The 16,377-nt window shown below is 37.2% G+C and overlaps 1 protein-coding gene across 4 annotated transcripts in view; it reads left to right on the top strand.

Annotated features, from left to right (window-relative positions):
* Positions 1 to 16,377, top strand: part of PLCL2 (phospholipase C like 2) — a 110,190-nt gene that overhangs the window by 76,534 nt on the left and 17,279 nt on the right. For 3 of the 4 annotated variants that reach the window (XR_011322363.1, XM_069772165.1, XM_069772190.1), the window contains one exon: positions 8,903 to 8,978. Coding sequence is in view for 2 of the 4 variants with exons in the window: in XM_069772165.1 (XP_069628266.1) it covers positions 8,903 to 8,978 (76 nt within the window). In the remaining 2 variants the exon portion in view is untranslated. Of the gene's footprint in view, positions 1 to 8,902; positions 8,979 to 16,377 lie in introns of those variants that run through there. The other variant, XR_011322368.1, reaches the window with a different exon arrangement.

Raw genomic sequence — 16,377 nt, 5'->3', positions numbered from 1 at the left:
AAAAACCCTGTTCCATGTATGTGTTCCATAGAATATAAAACATCTCAAAAAGAAATGAGAGAGGAAAGGAAGGCTGGAAAAGTGAAATGATGAGTCTGTTTCTATGTTTTTCCCACTTAGGGGGATATACTGCCACTGTCGCTGAGGTACAGCATTACGTTTATATCATAAAATGCCAATGAGTTCAGGAAACATAATGAAAATTTCCTCTGCATTTGTCTGGGAAGAAGACAGTGTTTTAAAGTCTAAAGGGGAGTATAACGATAGCATAATATATAATATATGTTATGGTCAAGGGAGGTGATCCTTCACCTGTATTCAGCACTGGTGACGCCACACTTGAGTACTGTGTCCAGTTCTGCGCTCCCCAGTACAAGAGAGACATGGACATGCTGGAGAGAGTCTTTCAAAGAACCACTAGGATGATGAAGGACTGGAGCATCTCTCCTATGAGGACTGTTCAGCCTGAAAAAGAGAAGCTTTGTGGAGGGATCTCATCAATGTGTATAAATGCCTGAAGGGAGGGTGCAAAGAGGACAGAGCCAGGCTCTTCCCAGTGGTGCCCAGTGACAGGAGAAGAGGCATGAAATGAAACAGGAGGCTTTTTCTGAGCATCAGGAAACACTTTTTGACTGTGAGGGTGGGTAAGCACGGGAACAGGTTGCCCAGAGAGGTTGTGGAGTCTCCACCCTTGGAAATGCTCAATAGCCATCTGGACGTGGTCCTGGGCAGCCTGCTCTAGGTGGCCCTGCTTGAGCAGGGGGAGTTGGACCAGGTCCCTTGCAACCTCAATGACTCATGTGTTTGTGTGCTAAATTTATTTTCTTGCATAGTTGGAGAAGTAATTTCTAATTTAGACAACAAGTTTGCTAAAAACTTACTGCTTTGAAGTGAATTTAGTTTGATGTGAGGAGTCCTCTGCATGTACAGAAGTAGCAGTTAGAAGCTTTGTTTTCTTACCTTGACGCTTTGGACTATACTTGGGTAGTAGGAAGATCAGTTGTTCTTCATTATAGAGCAGCTTTGGACTGTCTGGGCAAAACCACAGCTGATTTTTATCTATACTGAAGTTATTATTGATTGTTGCCTTGAGCCAGAAAGCTGAGTTCTGTAAACTTCTTTTGATTAGAGATGTCAACTTTACTAAAATCCTTATTTACACAGAATCATTGAGGTTGGAAGGCACCTCTGGCAATTGTCAAGTCCAGCTGCCTTGCTCAAAGCAGGGTCAGGTAGAGCAGGTTGCCCAGGACTGTGTCCAGTTGGGTGTTGAATATCACCAAGGACGGAGACTCCACAACCTATCTGGGCAATCTCTTCCCGTGTTTGACCACCCAGAATCCCCACTGAGCCTTCTCTGCTCCAGTCTGAACAGTCCCAGCTCTCTCAGACTCTCCTCATATAAAAGACACTGCAATCCCTTAACTCTTTTTGTGGCCCTGTGCTGGACAGTAAGTCCATATCTTTCTTGTACCGGAAAGCCCAAAACTGAACACTCCAGATGTGGCCTGACCAATGCTGAGTAGAGGGGAAGGATCACCTCCCTCAGTCTTTTGGCGATGCACTTCCTTAGCTGTGTTCAGCTTCTGTCCACCAGGACACTCAGGTCCTTTTCCCTGAAGCTGTTTTCCAGCCAGTCAGCTTCCAGCCTGAATGGGTGTATGCCTGGAGTGATTCCTCTCCAGGTGCAGGACTCGGCACTTCCTTTTGCTGAACCCTTTTCATGGGGTTCCTGTCAGCCCACTTCTCCAGCTTGTCAAAGTCCCTCTGAGTAGCAGCACAACTGTCTGCTGTATCCAGCCTCCTCCAAGTTTTGTGTCTTCTGTCAGCTTGCTGAGGATGCACTTTGCCCCATCATCCGGGTGATAGATGAAGATATTTCAACAGTAGTAGCTCCAGTATCAACCCCTGGGGCACACCACTAGTGAGTGTCCTTCAGATGGACTTGATGCTGCTGAGCACAATGCTTTGAGTCTGGCTGGTCAGCTAGTTTTCAGTCCCCCTCACTGCCCACTTACCTGACCTCTATTTAACGTCCTTAGTTTGTCTATGAGGATGTTACAAGAGACAGTGTTGAAAGCCTCAGTAAAGTCAATAAAAAACATCCACTGCTTTCCCCTCCTCCATCAAGGCAGTCACCTCATTGTAGAAGGCTGTCAGGCTGGTTAAGCCTGATTTCCCCTTTGTAAATCCATGCTGTCTTTTTCCAGTCATCTTGTCCTTCATGTGTTTGGAAGAGGGTTTCAAAGAGGATTTGCTACACCACCTTCCCAGGCACTGAAGTGAGGCTGACTGGCTTGTAGTTCCTCAGTCCTCCTTCTTACTCTTCTTGTAGATAGGAGTGAAATTTGCTTTCTTCCAGTGCTCAGGAATGTCCTGTGATTGCCATGACCTTTCAAAGATAATCGGAAGTTGCCTTGCAGTGACTTCAGTCTGCCCCCTTGGGACTCATGGGTACATCCCACATATGTCTCTGCGTTTTGATGAAATTGTCGTTAAACAAGGTTCAGTGTGTCTATTGCCAATCAATACCTGCTTTACATAACATGAATTACCCAACTCGTGGACTGGCTGTGGTCTTGCTGTGTTAATTTCTAAAATTTCACTGGGATTTGAAGAAAAACTTTAAAAGAAAAATAATAAAAATCTGTTCTGCCGGGACCTTTGCAGGTTGTTTCCTGTCTCATCACTTGTCAGTAGTAGTTGTCAGAAAGTTGGAAAACTGTTCAGCTATCTTCTTTCAGTTATCTTTTCCATGCAACCCAGCAAGGTATTCTTCAGATATTTTAAAGCTCTGCTAAGAGGTCTCCTGGAAGACTGCAACTTGAACTCAGGACAGAGAAAAGTATATTGTCCCTTCTCTTTAGATGCTATTTTGCAATCACTTCAACATATTTCTTTGTTGTGTATCACTCCTGTTTGAACTGGAGGACCCTTTACTCTTGGAAACTGAGTAGCACTGATCTAGTGGTGCTAGCAGTCTCAAGGGTGGTAGGTATAAGGTTTTTGTCAAGGCTTATTGCATTTTGAACTGCGCTCAGTAACGTGAACATGAGTCGCCTGCTTATTAGAAGTCCACTTCTGTTTTTTATGGTGGTGCTGGTTAGAAGTTGGACATGACGGAATGCTTTCAGTGTGCTGTCTACACCATTAGAACAATTCATTTGAGTTCTGAGGTTTAATACGAGTTTACAATCTGATCTTCCAGTCATTTCCTTCCTTATTACTATAACACCATTCTTTTCCAGTGGAAAATCAAAGGCAGTATATAAAGTTCAACTCTTTATGCAACTTCAAAGCAAACTGACCATGGCAGTTGTCACTGAAAGGACTAAGAACAATTCTTTTGCTTGTTTCAGTGCCACAACAAAAATGCCTTCTGGTGCATTGATATTGAATAGTGGACTGCTTGGATATAGTTTGTACATATATTTAATTAGAACTGAACATATTTTGTTTGAGTTCCTGGTACATATAATGGTTCTTGAGAATAGAAGTGTTTATATGCTGTCCCTACCAGAGTTCCTTTACTTGCTGTTATTGCTTGGGGCAATGGTAGCAACTTCTGACCCTCTCTGGGTCACACACATCTTTTGAAATGGTGCAGTTACTATTAGCAGTTTATGTGTTGTAGTCGGTGATGCCCTGTGTTGGTTTCCTTTTTTATGAAGTGCTATTTGCTATTGGTGCTATTTGTGCTATTCTGGGCTTAATAAAATGTCTGGAAAATGCAAATTGCATTTTTATTACTACTGTTAAGAGCACGGTTTGGCCACTGAATACTAAACTGTTTTCAGAAATGGTGTAGTTTGTGGTTTCAGAAGTATATCTAATATACTGAGATTTGAGGCGAAAGGAGAATGTGAGCAGCATTTTGGAGAGAGCCCTTTTAATAAAGATTTGGTTTATACCTACTGTAAGTATGGTTTCAATTTTACTGCTGGAATGTAGGTCTAACAGTATTGGCAACACATATTCACAGATTTCGAAATGTAAATGTGTAGTGTGCTTTACTTGCTAAAAATAAAGCTCATCCTTGGTGTTGCAACTCTGTCAGTGAAGGTGTTTTCTCTCACTGAGTTTCATCAGCCAGACCCAGTTTATCATTGGCTGGTTTTTCCATTTTAAAATGCATCTGATGTCTCTCTTGGTGTGCTGCTAACCAGTTCCACATGCAGAGGAATTAATAAATCTTGGGTTTTTTTAAAGATGCCTTTCTTGAGGTCTGTATTCTTTGTTAAATGTGATGTTTAAAATATTTAGGGTTGAGTTCAATCTACATCTTTTCCCTAAGCTGGGTGCATAAACAGGATATTCTGTCTTCTACCAGAAGACCTGTCTTCATGAGCCTGGTAGAAATAGATCTTTACTTTTTCAAATTAAGCTGAAATTGAATGAATGGTCTCAAATACATGCATGTGTACATACATGTGAGCACTTGTATATGTGCATAGATATACTCAGTGTTAGTTCATAGCACTTACCTCTTTCATAAAACAACAAAACAGACTTAACAAAGCTTTGCAACATAAAAATAAGCCTAAAGGGTAGTCTAGTGATGTATATTCTTTTTTAAATTTTCAGTAACTGTCTTTCTTAATGTGAGAGTTCTATTTTGTTGAGAAAGGATAGATATATTTTTTAAGTATATGACTTTTTCATTTGGTTTGTGAAGACACAGTCACATAAGTGGTGAATGGTACTGTTAGCAGCACAGTTCCATCAGTTTGAAGCAAGAATTGGTTTGATTTCTAACCATTGTCGTCATGCTTTTTAAGGCAGGGACAATATGTAATAATACAGATCTCTAATCCTCACTGAGAACTCTGGACTAATCATTTAGTGTTTATTTCTAAAACCCCTTAAGAATAATTTAAATGTTTTTTTACATCTTTCTTGACATTTGTCCTTTTGTTAGAATTACTGACAGAGTTTGATCAAACTGTCAGCCTGGCCTCTGCAAAAATGTGATGACTTCAAGAGTCATAGAGCATACCATTCTGCATTTCCCATTTTCCATTGACCCAAAAAAGAAAGGAAGGTAGCCCAGTCTGTAGTGAGTACCGGAGCAGTTCTCTGGTCATACTAAGATTGTGGTGGGGTGGCAAGAATTGAAGGTAGAGTGAAGCAATGCCAGCAAGTCTTATACATTCTGTATTTAAAATATTTGTTGCATATTTTGAATCCTTACTTCCAGGAAAAAACAACGTAGGTTAGAGATGGGAATTAATACTGTACAAGACTTGTTAGAAAGTATAGCTTCTAAAATTCATATAATACCTGTTCTTTTCTTAGAATAGGTATGAGTAATTTGCAGTGCATTTTTAATGATCAGCTGGTAACTGGTTGTTCACTATTAGGTTTGTTTGCATTTCTTTTCCCAGTTTTATCACTGATAATATTCTCATAGTTGGCTGTGGTTAGCAAATACCTGCTTATTGATTGGCTTGTTCAGTGTAGACTAGTCTAATATATACTTGACTCTACTTGGTCTTTCTCCTTGATTTCCACAACTAATTTGCCTTGAGAATTTCATTTCTCATTCTGCTGCAGACATACTGTTTTTCACACTGAAGCTCCTGCTTACTCATCATTTTCTACTTTGCTTTTTTACCAAGCACAAACATACATACAAGTATCATTTGGATCAGGCTAATTTTCTGTTTAGATATAACCATTTATACTCAGTTGTTCCATATGCTGTTTGTACCAAAGTCTTTCAGTCTCTTTTAATATCTACATGAATGTTTTCATGATGTTATAATTTTGGCTTGAACACCAGAAGGAATTTATATGTTCAAACCTTCCATAAAAGTTATTTAACAAATAGCTGAATACATACGAAAAGGTGACTGCATGGTGAAGGGCAATGTAAGAATAAAATTATAATGAACTAATACTATTACTTTATTAATCAAACATGACTGAAAGGTGACACCTACTCATGCACACAGCATACTGCTCTGTTATTTCCTTAGTGAAGTACATCAACAGAATTGGGGTGTAGCATAATATTGATTGAATGGTAGTGGCAATCAACCCCGGAATTATTGCTAGCTCAGCCACTTTTGCTTAGTGGTGCTGTTCATCTTAAATACAGCTTTGTATGTATTTTAGGGACCAAAGATAAAGTAACTGTTACTGGCCTTGGTAATATAAAAATTGGTATTAGAATAATTTCTGTCACATGAAATGCTGCATTGACATTTTTCTTCAAAAGTTGCAAAGAGGGCGTTGCTTTTGATCTGAGAGTATTTAGGCAAAGCAGCTTTCCATAGCAAAACTGTGAAGTATTATATCTGCACATTATTATAAATTCTTCTTCAATGTTAGCCTTGCTGTGATGAGAGAGGACTAATACAGTGATTAGTTTCATTTCCTTTCATCTGCAGAACTAGTACAACTTTTTTGCCTTGTTAATACAGAAACTAAACAAAGAAGCAGTGATGTAAGCATTTTTATGTGTCTTTGAATTCTCTTATTTCTGCAAATCAGTGCGATATATCAGAGTAAGTTTTCTAATCTGCCGAGACTTGATCTCCACTATTTTTAAATTGCCTGGTGTGCATGTAGAATGCATTGTGTGAAGGAAACAGAGCAGACAGAGATGCTCTGTATTTGGAATAGGACCTAACTGAGATGACGTAGAAATTACATTATTATACACATGGGGTCAGGAACACAGAATAGACTAACATAGGGCAGTTGCAGTATTTCTTACAGTTCTTCCAGAAGAAAATACCTTGAATAGGCAACACAACCGGTTTCTCTCTTTTATGAGCTCCTGTCAAAAGGGTTCTCAGGTGAAGGCATTCTTATTAACATGAGAATCCCTCTGTAGTCCTTATTGTTGTGTATTAGCATTCTGATAAAACAAGAGCCATACATGCTCAGCATTTCATTTTTCAAGGTGATTTTCAATGCACCAAAAGCTCAGTGAAGGATGCTTTACAGTATCCTTTCAGCTAGTTAGCAAAATAACGTCAGTTGTTGGAAGTATATTTGCAACTGAAGTCAACTGTGTTTTGGTTCTTTTCATTTAAGTGCATTACAGAAGCAAATGTGTTACATGCCATACATATTGAAACAGGTAAAATCCTTGCCTTTCAAGCAAGTTTATAGTGGCTTTATTTCAGTTTCTGAATATTGTTTTAAAGACCGAATAGTAATGAAACAGTGAAATGCAGCTTTCTCCTTGATGCATCAGGAATAGTGAGTTTGCAGTGCTCCCTATAAAGCCTATCTCGGTGAAATATAGTATTCTTGTATTTAAGTATGCTTCTCTTTAAAATAGTTGTCTTCAATTTATCACACCTAATTATTAATTGGCATAATTCTATTTATAGGCAGTTTTTGCTTGAATGAATATTGATATTTATATTCAAAGAACAATCCAGTTAAAAATGGGTAAGCTGAAGTATTTCACTTGCAGCTTAGCAACCTGATCAAGTTATTATTTTTTTCCTTATTTATTATAATTTGCATTTTTTTTTTAAACTGACTTAATATAAATCAGGGTAAATAGATACTTTGAAATTAAACACAGGTTAATCAAGATGTGAAGATTAAATTAAATTATCCAATACGATGATCTCCACACACTCTGAAGTTGTTCATGTGTGGTTTGTATGTAGCATAAACATGGAATTGTGGGTTTTGCATAATTTTCTTTATCATTTTAAATTGTAATTACAGAAACAGAACTAGCATTATTTTAAAATGCTTTGTAATATACATAAACCAGATTTTTGTGTAGCTGGAAATAATAGAAGTCTGTAAAGCAGTTTACATCTGTGCAGGTGTTCTTCCTCTTCACTTGCTTGCACACTTGCCATCATGAAAAATCTGAGGCTTACTTGCCTGCTTTTCCAAATTTGTTTATGCCTCAGAGCAACGTTCAGAAAAACAGCCTTAATGTCACTCAGCTGGAGAAGGCTTCTTTTAATACATGTGAAGAAGGACTACTGTAGTCATGCCTCTTAAAGTGTTATTATCTCTCTGAGGAAAAGTCTTAAGAGTGGTTTGGGTTTTTTTTTCTGTAACATGGAACATTCCTGCTTGTAACAGCAATTGTGGTCTCCAGAGGAAAAGAAAGTTCTACATGAACACCCACATAAGTAACATGTCAAACTTTAGACATTGTTTTAGTGACAAGAAGTGCTTTGTTGTTAGCATAATGATTGAGTGGATACTAGACATGTCAGTGGGTAAGGTGTGAAGCAAAGTCATTACTTCTCAATACATACCCCAGGCTGAAAAATCTGCATGGTTCCATCTTAATCAGTGTGCTTTCAGCTGAGCTTCCATGAAAGGCTTTTTGTTTAGAAAGATCAGGTAAAGGAATCATTGTGTTTTCCTTATCCTCCAGTACCAGCCCCGAGTGATTTGTTTTCCTCCATAGAGTTGTCTCATACATATGTACAGGTCAAGCCACAGAAAGGCAAAATGTAGAGGAACAAATCTGGAAAAGCAGTGGGATGATCCCTAGGAAAAAGAAAGCACTGAGTGGTGAGTTATCATCATCCTGAATGTCAGAGTGAGTGAGGAAGAGGAAACCTGCATCCAGGTTATCTCACCCAAGCCACCAAAAGTGAATTACCTGGTAAATAGTTGTATAATTTTCACTTGCTTTGCTAGGCAATGAATTATGGAGTAGATATTTTACTTCAGTGTTCACAGATCCCAGCCCAAAACCATCGTATTTTTTTATGTCTTTCTGCCACCTTTAGAGCACTTCTCTGCCTGGTCACAACCAGGAAAATGAATGTATTCATTATGTTAACAATAAATATTAGATTATTGACTTGAGTTCAAATTTAAGCACCTTTTACAGATTAAAAATTTTCAGTAAAAATTGAATTTTACTGATATTTCTGTATATTTTAATTTATTTTCTCTACAGATGATTCAGACCATCAGGACTCTAGTTGAAAATACAGATAGCTTATATGAGAAGATAGTACAGTGTCAGAAAGCAGGTAAGTACAAGCTGCTTTTTAAAAATGTTATAAAGAACTTACTGCATTTCTCTTTATTTCCCAAAACTTTTAATTGAGTTTATTTATTCAACTGTAGCAAAAAAAAACCCCCAAAAAACAACAACAGAAAAACAAACAAAAAAGTTTATTGTAATTAAGGCACATACAGTAACAGTGAAAAGGACATTTCAAATCATAGAAAGTAAAAATCCATAGAATTACAGCTTGACTTTGGAAATCATGAGCATTTTATATATGGACAGTAGCTTGTCAATATAGTCATTTCCACAAATGCAGACATAGGATTAGAGGAAAGAAAGTGAATGATCTTTCTTCACAATGAAATCTTTTAACCATTTACTCTGATCTTGTCTTTTACTATGTGAGAACTTTTCCCCTTTCGTCATGGTAGGCTTAATGTCTTCAAGAGCCTTGGTGAAGTACTTTGCCTTCTGATAATTACATGACAGTAGTTCAGTTATTTCATCCCTGTGTTTCTCTAGATCTATTGGGTGGATACCCTCTGGTTCTGCTGATTTGTTACTATTTTATCTATTCAGAGTAAAAGTGGTATTGTAGACAATTACATGTATCTTCTGTGGCAGACTTTTTAAACCACATGGATGCAGAAAGTCTGATTTTTTTGAAAAACTTTCTTATGACCTATTGGTCCCCCATTCTCTGGAATTTTTTCCTGTTTCTGATACATACTTGAGAGAGATTGCATAGTTAGTTCTTTAGCCCTTCACAAATTGCCTCTTTTTCACCTGATACTTTGTAATGGTTTTCTCATTTGAACACAACTTTGAGTTTTGAAGGTCTCCCTCTTATTTTGAACATCTCTGACCTTGCTGTTTAATCATGCTTGTTTTCTTTTGGTCTTTCTAACATATTTTTTAAACAATGTTATAAATTTACTCAAGAGTAGCGAGGCATCACATTTTGCATTAGAAACAGGAAGGCTGCTGGAGAGTCAGTCAAAGTGTCTGCAACCATGTCTTGCATGACTCAGCTGGGACAAAAACTTTTTATATACAAATACATTTTTATCTGTCAGATATTCAGCATCCTGCTGCTCCCATAATATTCCATGATTTTCTTTCATTCTTTGATCTGCTTCTCTGCTCTCCTATGAATTTCAGTATCTTTTCTTCATTCTCTTTTACTGAAAAGAAAAAAATAATGCTCTTCCACCTTCACCCTTCCTTTACAAACTCTTTTCTGTTAGCAGTGTCTTCCAACTCAGATCAGCAGCAGGAGTGCTTACCCACTCTGAATTTCTAGATTTCCCCTTTAATCACAGCTCATATTCCTCAGACTCTGTGAACTTTAGTCAAACCACAGAACTGTCAAAATACTTGAAAATTTTAATTTGGCCTATTTACTTCGAGCTGTCAAACATAAATAATCATAAATACCATGAGTGACAAAATATTATTTCACATATCTTGTTGGTAGATGCAGAGATTTATCTAAAATACAAAACTTAAAATATATCATGCTGCAATAAAGACATTGTCTTGTAGACTTGTACGCTTACTTCTTGAATCATCTCCCATTTTTGTGGTGATAGTGTGCCATATGTTTTTAGCTTTGTCACTGTCTCAAGCAGCTTAGATCCTTGGTTAGAGTTAAAGCAAAAGCTAATTGCCTATTTTAGCTCAAATTTTAGAATTGTTGCCCTTCAGAAAAGATTGCTTTCTACTAGCTGATACAGATTCCAGTAGACTTCCACATGTCTGATTTTCTTGAGTCTTACAACCTTATTTTACATGAAGTGCAGCTGGGTCCAAGAATCCTTTGTTTAAGAATGCTAAAAAAGCCCATGCTAAATAGCAGAGATTTTGATCTCATTTGAATGAGAAACCTCCAGCATGGTGACATAAGCCTAAGTATGGATTATGTAACAGATCCTGCTATTCAGGGCAGCTTTAGCCCTGCAGGGTCAAAGTACTTTTTAAGATGAATCAGCTCAATTGAATTACCTTTTAATATCAACAGTTTTCAAAGATTTTCTTATGACTAATTGATCTCATGATCTCAGTAGATGCTACTTTATTTAATTCCGAGTAAAAGAGTGTATGTTTTCCTATGTAGTTTTTTTATAAGGAAAAAGCAAAATTATGCCCTTGTCTGGGCTTTTTTGTTCTGTGGCTCAAAGAGTGAAAGAGCTGCTAAAATAAGAAGAAATACGCAAGCTGCCAATAAGCAGTAAATTTTTCATGTCATGAACAGGCTTATAAGAGCATTCTGTTAAGTAGACAAAGTGGACTTCCTCTATTAAACCGTTTTCTAACTTAAGTTTAATAATAAGACTTTTGGCCTCCTTTAAAATTAATTACTAATTTTAAAATAAATACACCATTATTTCTTTCTTAGGTTGATGGCCTATTGAATAAGCAAAACCACAATTCTTGAGATGGCTCTTTTCAGAATTCAGGTTCTTTGCTATTAATATTCCCTAAGAACATAAAACTGGAAACTTCTCTCCTTATTTTGTTCCTTCAAAATTAAACCATATCAAAAAACTTCTTTGTTTTCTTCATATCAGCATATTAATTTCAGCTCAGCACATTCTGTTCTTAATTAAATAGTTACTGAAAGCATTTTAGAGACATTAACTAATGGAAAGATAAGGAAACATAGTATTGCTTTGGTTCCCACTGTACTTCTCATTCTTTAACAGAATTAAGAAAAAAGTCTGCATAACTTCAAAATGATTGCAGTGCCATTTATTTTGCTATTAAGCCAGCTAAAGATCCTGCAAGAAAACAGAATGTAGGTGCTAAAGGGAATTTAAAGATAATCCAGTCCGTCCCTTAATCTGTTAAAGACCTAAAATGCTCCTGTATCTTCTCTAGAGTAAAGAATTTGAATGTCCAGGTCACCTTACCCAATTCGTAGACCTCCTTTGTACCCAATTCACATCATTCTTGTACTTCTCTTTTGAATCTTCTATAGCATTCTTTTGCTTTATAATTTAAATACTGCCTGAGCTCATCACTGGTTAAAAGAGAACCACAGTTTAGGAATTCATTTTGGTGTTCAGCACTGGGAGCTCAAAGGGACATGCGATATTCCAAGTATTCATTAAATGATATGGGGGGCAAACAATGAGCGAACACAGTTTGCTGGTGACAAAGAATTATTGAATGTAATCTCATGTAGATATGACTATGAAACAGTACAGGAAGATCTTGTGACACTGAGAATTACAAAACAATGTGTGAAATGCAACATCAGTAAGGATAAATGAATGTGTGTAGGGGAAACAGTAGTCTCAACAATACCTACAAGAAGTGGTCTCTTAAGGTTTCTGTTTTAATTCAGGAAATGAAGTGATTGTATTCAGTTCTAACAGTGTCAATTTACTGCTAATATCATGCAAAAATACGCATTCTAGCACTGTCTGTTGATAATTCAGACTGCTTTTTTTCTGTGTGGCTTTAGAGTTGTAACCTTCCCTAGTCATCTGTGCAGCCAAAACTCTTGTTCGCTTTTTCTTGTCTTCTGGGATCTCAGCTACACTATTGTTTTCTCTGAGTTTGACCATTATAGTTTTGCATTTTGTACGTTATTTTCCTGGCTGTTGTTTTGATGATGTCTGTCCCTATATTCATTTCTATACTTCTTCCTCATTCTACATGAGTATGGAGCTGCTTTCACTTTTCTTGTGTTTGCTCATTTGGTAGCAGGAGTTTCTACTGCCTGATAGATTGTCAGCCATCGTCATGCTTTCTATTGTGTTGTCCCACAGGCTCGCTGTAAACATCCACGAGGCTACTTCCTTTGAATTGTTTTTTTTAAATATCCTACAAATATAGCTAGATTGACACATGTCCTCCTACCACCTCAACCAAAATAGTTTTCATTGCTTCCTTGTACTCCCCACTCTATCCATCTGTTCTCGTCTTTCCTCATACTTTGATTCTAAGTTTTTGGAGCAGGGACTGTCTCATTTATTCCATCTGTACAGTGACTAAACCGGAAGTGACTTAGTTTATTAAATAATGCAAGTAGTAAAAGACATAAAATGAGTACATTTTTAAACATGTACTCCAAAGCAGTCCTTCAGCAGTGTCAGAAACAGGATACAGTTTGAAGAAAGGGAATATCCAGCCATTCTGGTTGCTGTCAAAGATAAACACAGTGCACAATATCCATTGGGAAAAAGTTATGTTTGTGCTTCATGCAGAAAAAGACTAGGATAAGGGCCATACAAGCACTGCAAATACTTATTGTAGTTGAAAATTAAAGTAATAAAATAAATTTTGTTCAACTAGCGATAACTCTCGGTTCCCAATTGTTACTGCGTAAGTTTTTCAGCAAAACAACACATTTACTGAGCTGTTTCTTTTGCTGTTTGTTCCTCTTATTTGCATTCTAAATTGCCTTTTGACTTAGGGTCCACCAAAACAAAGCATGTAAGATGCAGAAAAAGTAATATTCTATGTTTTATGTTATGTACAGATTAGGTAATCCATTAATAGAGGAAAAGAAATTGATACAAATGAATGTTGAGGAGCACTTTTGGCTGGGTATATAGGCATGAGATTAAGTTTTTATTTAAACAGTGAAGGAGAATGGCTAGATCAGTTGTTCCCAACATTTTTGTAGTTATTCCTGACTTGAAAGAATTTGCAGTGTTCGTTGCCTAGGTACTGTGGAGTTTGCACAAGTTCAACAGAACTTGTTAATCCATGTCTTCTGAAATGCTGCCTCTCATCAGCAAGTCTTGACTTTTGATTAGAAGCCACTGCATTTAAACTATGGCTTCGTATCTAGAGATTGAAGAAATGCTGCTTTATCCATTACCGTTGGACTTCATAACTGAGCAATATTTAATCTGACTGCATCAGTAGGACATGCTGATCTTCAAGTTAAGTCCTATAATTGGATCCTTTACTATATTTTTTCATGAGGTTCACTGTTGAAATTAAACAATCTGCAATATTTACCACCATCACATAAACTCCAACATCACCTGCTATGACTAAAACAGCACGTTGAGGCCTCTCTCAGCCAGTCTTCATTGTTCTGAAATACCTGCTTTTCCCTATTTTCTCCTTCTTCCCATTTTTTCTAAGCCAGCTATCAAATTGTTTTAACTCCTTTCTTCACACTTGTCACAACATCATTTTGTAGGTTTATTAGCACAATAGGCTGTCTCCTGTACTTAAGGAAAGGTGTCGATAAAGGGCATATTCAGGACAATCCTTTTCTTGGTATGTCTCTTAACTTTCTTTCTGTATTCAGTCCATTTTAACCTGTTTTTTTCTTTCCTCTTTTACTCCATCTGCTCCATTTTTTCTACATTTTTTTTCTTCCTATTTGTCCTTCCTCAGGCAACTCCACTAAGCATCTCTGGGTACAGCTCCACAGCAGCTCAGATTATACTGTAATTGCATATACTCCCTGGCTCTGTAATCCTGTTCCTCTCCTGTGCCTTGAATATTCTTGAAGCCACATTCTACTGGGGAGAAGGGGGGGGAAGTGAAGAATTGTGCTTAGATTAACTTAGGTAGCATTGGTGAATAAATGATCAGTCTTTTTTCTTGATGTTCAAATTTCTCTCTTCATTGTTACTCGCACCAGTCATACACCATATTTTTCATATATTGCTCCTCGTACATAGCTCACTGTAATACCTTGGATGTTGCTGTGTTTTTTGAGAATCTGATACATTTTGCACAAGGGTGGATGATTCCTAGGATACAGCTCCTATACTTCTAGATGTTCTTAATGAACTCACTTGCTGCTTCCAGGGCAAACACTTAAACTAACAGACTTTTCTATTGTTCTCCTGAGTTTGCCCCTTCACATGAAGCCTTTTTTTCCCTACTATTAATGCAATTCTAGCCCAGTAAAAGATCAGCTTGTATTAATCATGACTATCTAGAGCTGCATGTTCAACTTTCAGCAACCTCAGTGAGCAAAAATGATTGGAAAATTTGGTTATGTACTGGAAATCAGAATAAAATTGTAAGAGGCTAAAATAGAATTCTTGATTTTAAATAGGCTTTCCCAGTACAGAAATATTTACAAAATTAATTTGTTATATTAGCTTGTAGTTCATATTTTTTAGCAGTTGCCTTCTACCTGCTAAAATGATGAAAGAGGCAAGATTAATTATACCTCTTAAGATACAGAGAAGTATACTAGAGTGCACAAATACAGCAGACATTTTATGTACTAAGATCAGCTCACAGGCTACACTGCTATCCTAACCACAGTCTAACCCGAGACAGTAGGAAAGGATGAGGAGTCCGTTTATTCCCCTGTGGACTGTCTGTATCTACATGTGACAACATAACTAGTACAACAGCTGCTGACTGAGACTAACCAACAGTGCCAACCTATCTATCTATAGATGGGTGTTTAATAAAAAAGCAGAGTTAGTAAAGTGTTATAATTTGTTATAATTTGAAAGACAAATTTTGTAATATGTGTTATTAGCCTAAAGCACTGAAAAGTTGAACAGGCTTTCAGATATACATTCCCCTTCTTCATATTTTAAACAATAGCAACAAACAATTACAGTTTGGGGAAATGGCTCTGTGTTTAACTAATTGTGTTAATCAGGCAATTTGAAAGAAAAAGGTAACCAGCTTCTCCGGAGCAGAAGGTGATATTAAAGAAAGGAGGAGTTACATTCCTGTGGAAGCAAAAGAGATAATAATTACGATTGCCATGAAACAACGTGGTCTTAGCAGGATCTGAAGATTGGGAGAAATTTTAATGTGCCATAAATCAATGTCTTTATTAAGTCTGCTTTCTAGCATTCAGTGAAATCAGGATCTTTTTTGCTTAGACTTTCACTGGTGTCCCTTGAGGATCAAGGCTGATAAATAAAAGATGGAAACAGCAGTCTGTGGAAGAAATCCTCTTCCTCGTAGCTTTGTGTTTGTGCCCTTTATTAACAGCATTAATTCATTCTCATACCTCATGTAGTGGCTTAACTTCACCTACATTCAGAAATGTAGTCTGTCTTCACAGAGGACTGTCCTTGTGGATGAAAGTTTTCCCTGCATTGGGGGTGAAATACCAAGTCTTCTTTTAGAGCAAATGTTTTAATATGTGAAGGCCTGGTTTTCTGTGTATTTTTGTAGGACTGCTGTTTTGGAGGTACACAGAAAGTGTTGATGTGTGGGTTTTATGTGTTTTGTAGCTTGATACGCATTTTGCCGACTTTGGTGTCTAGAAGGTTAATGTTACATAGGAGCGTTCTTGACAGTGTTTGAGGAACGTGGAGCTGGTTACTCAACTCCTGGAAGTAAACAACTTTTAATTAAATCAAGGCCAGATGTCACAGATGTCCTCTTTGTAACTTCCTAACAGTGTAAGCTTGGTGCTGCAACTACATTGAATCTTGTCTGACAGTGGTTCATAAAGAAGTTGG

This window comes from Haliaeetus albicilla, chromosome 2, assembly GCF_947461875.1.
Source record: "Haliaeetus albicilla chromosome 2, bHalAlb1.1, whole genome shotgun sequence".
Taxonomy (NCBI): Eukaryota; Metazoa; Chordata; class Aves; order Accipitriformes; family Accipitridae; genus Haliaeetus; species Haliaeetus albicilla.
This window is presented reverse-complemented; position numbering and strand designations above follow the sequence as displayed.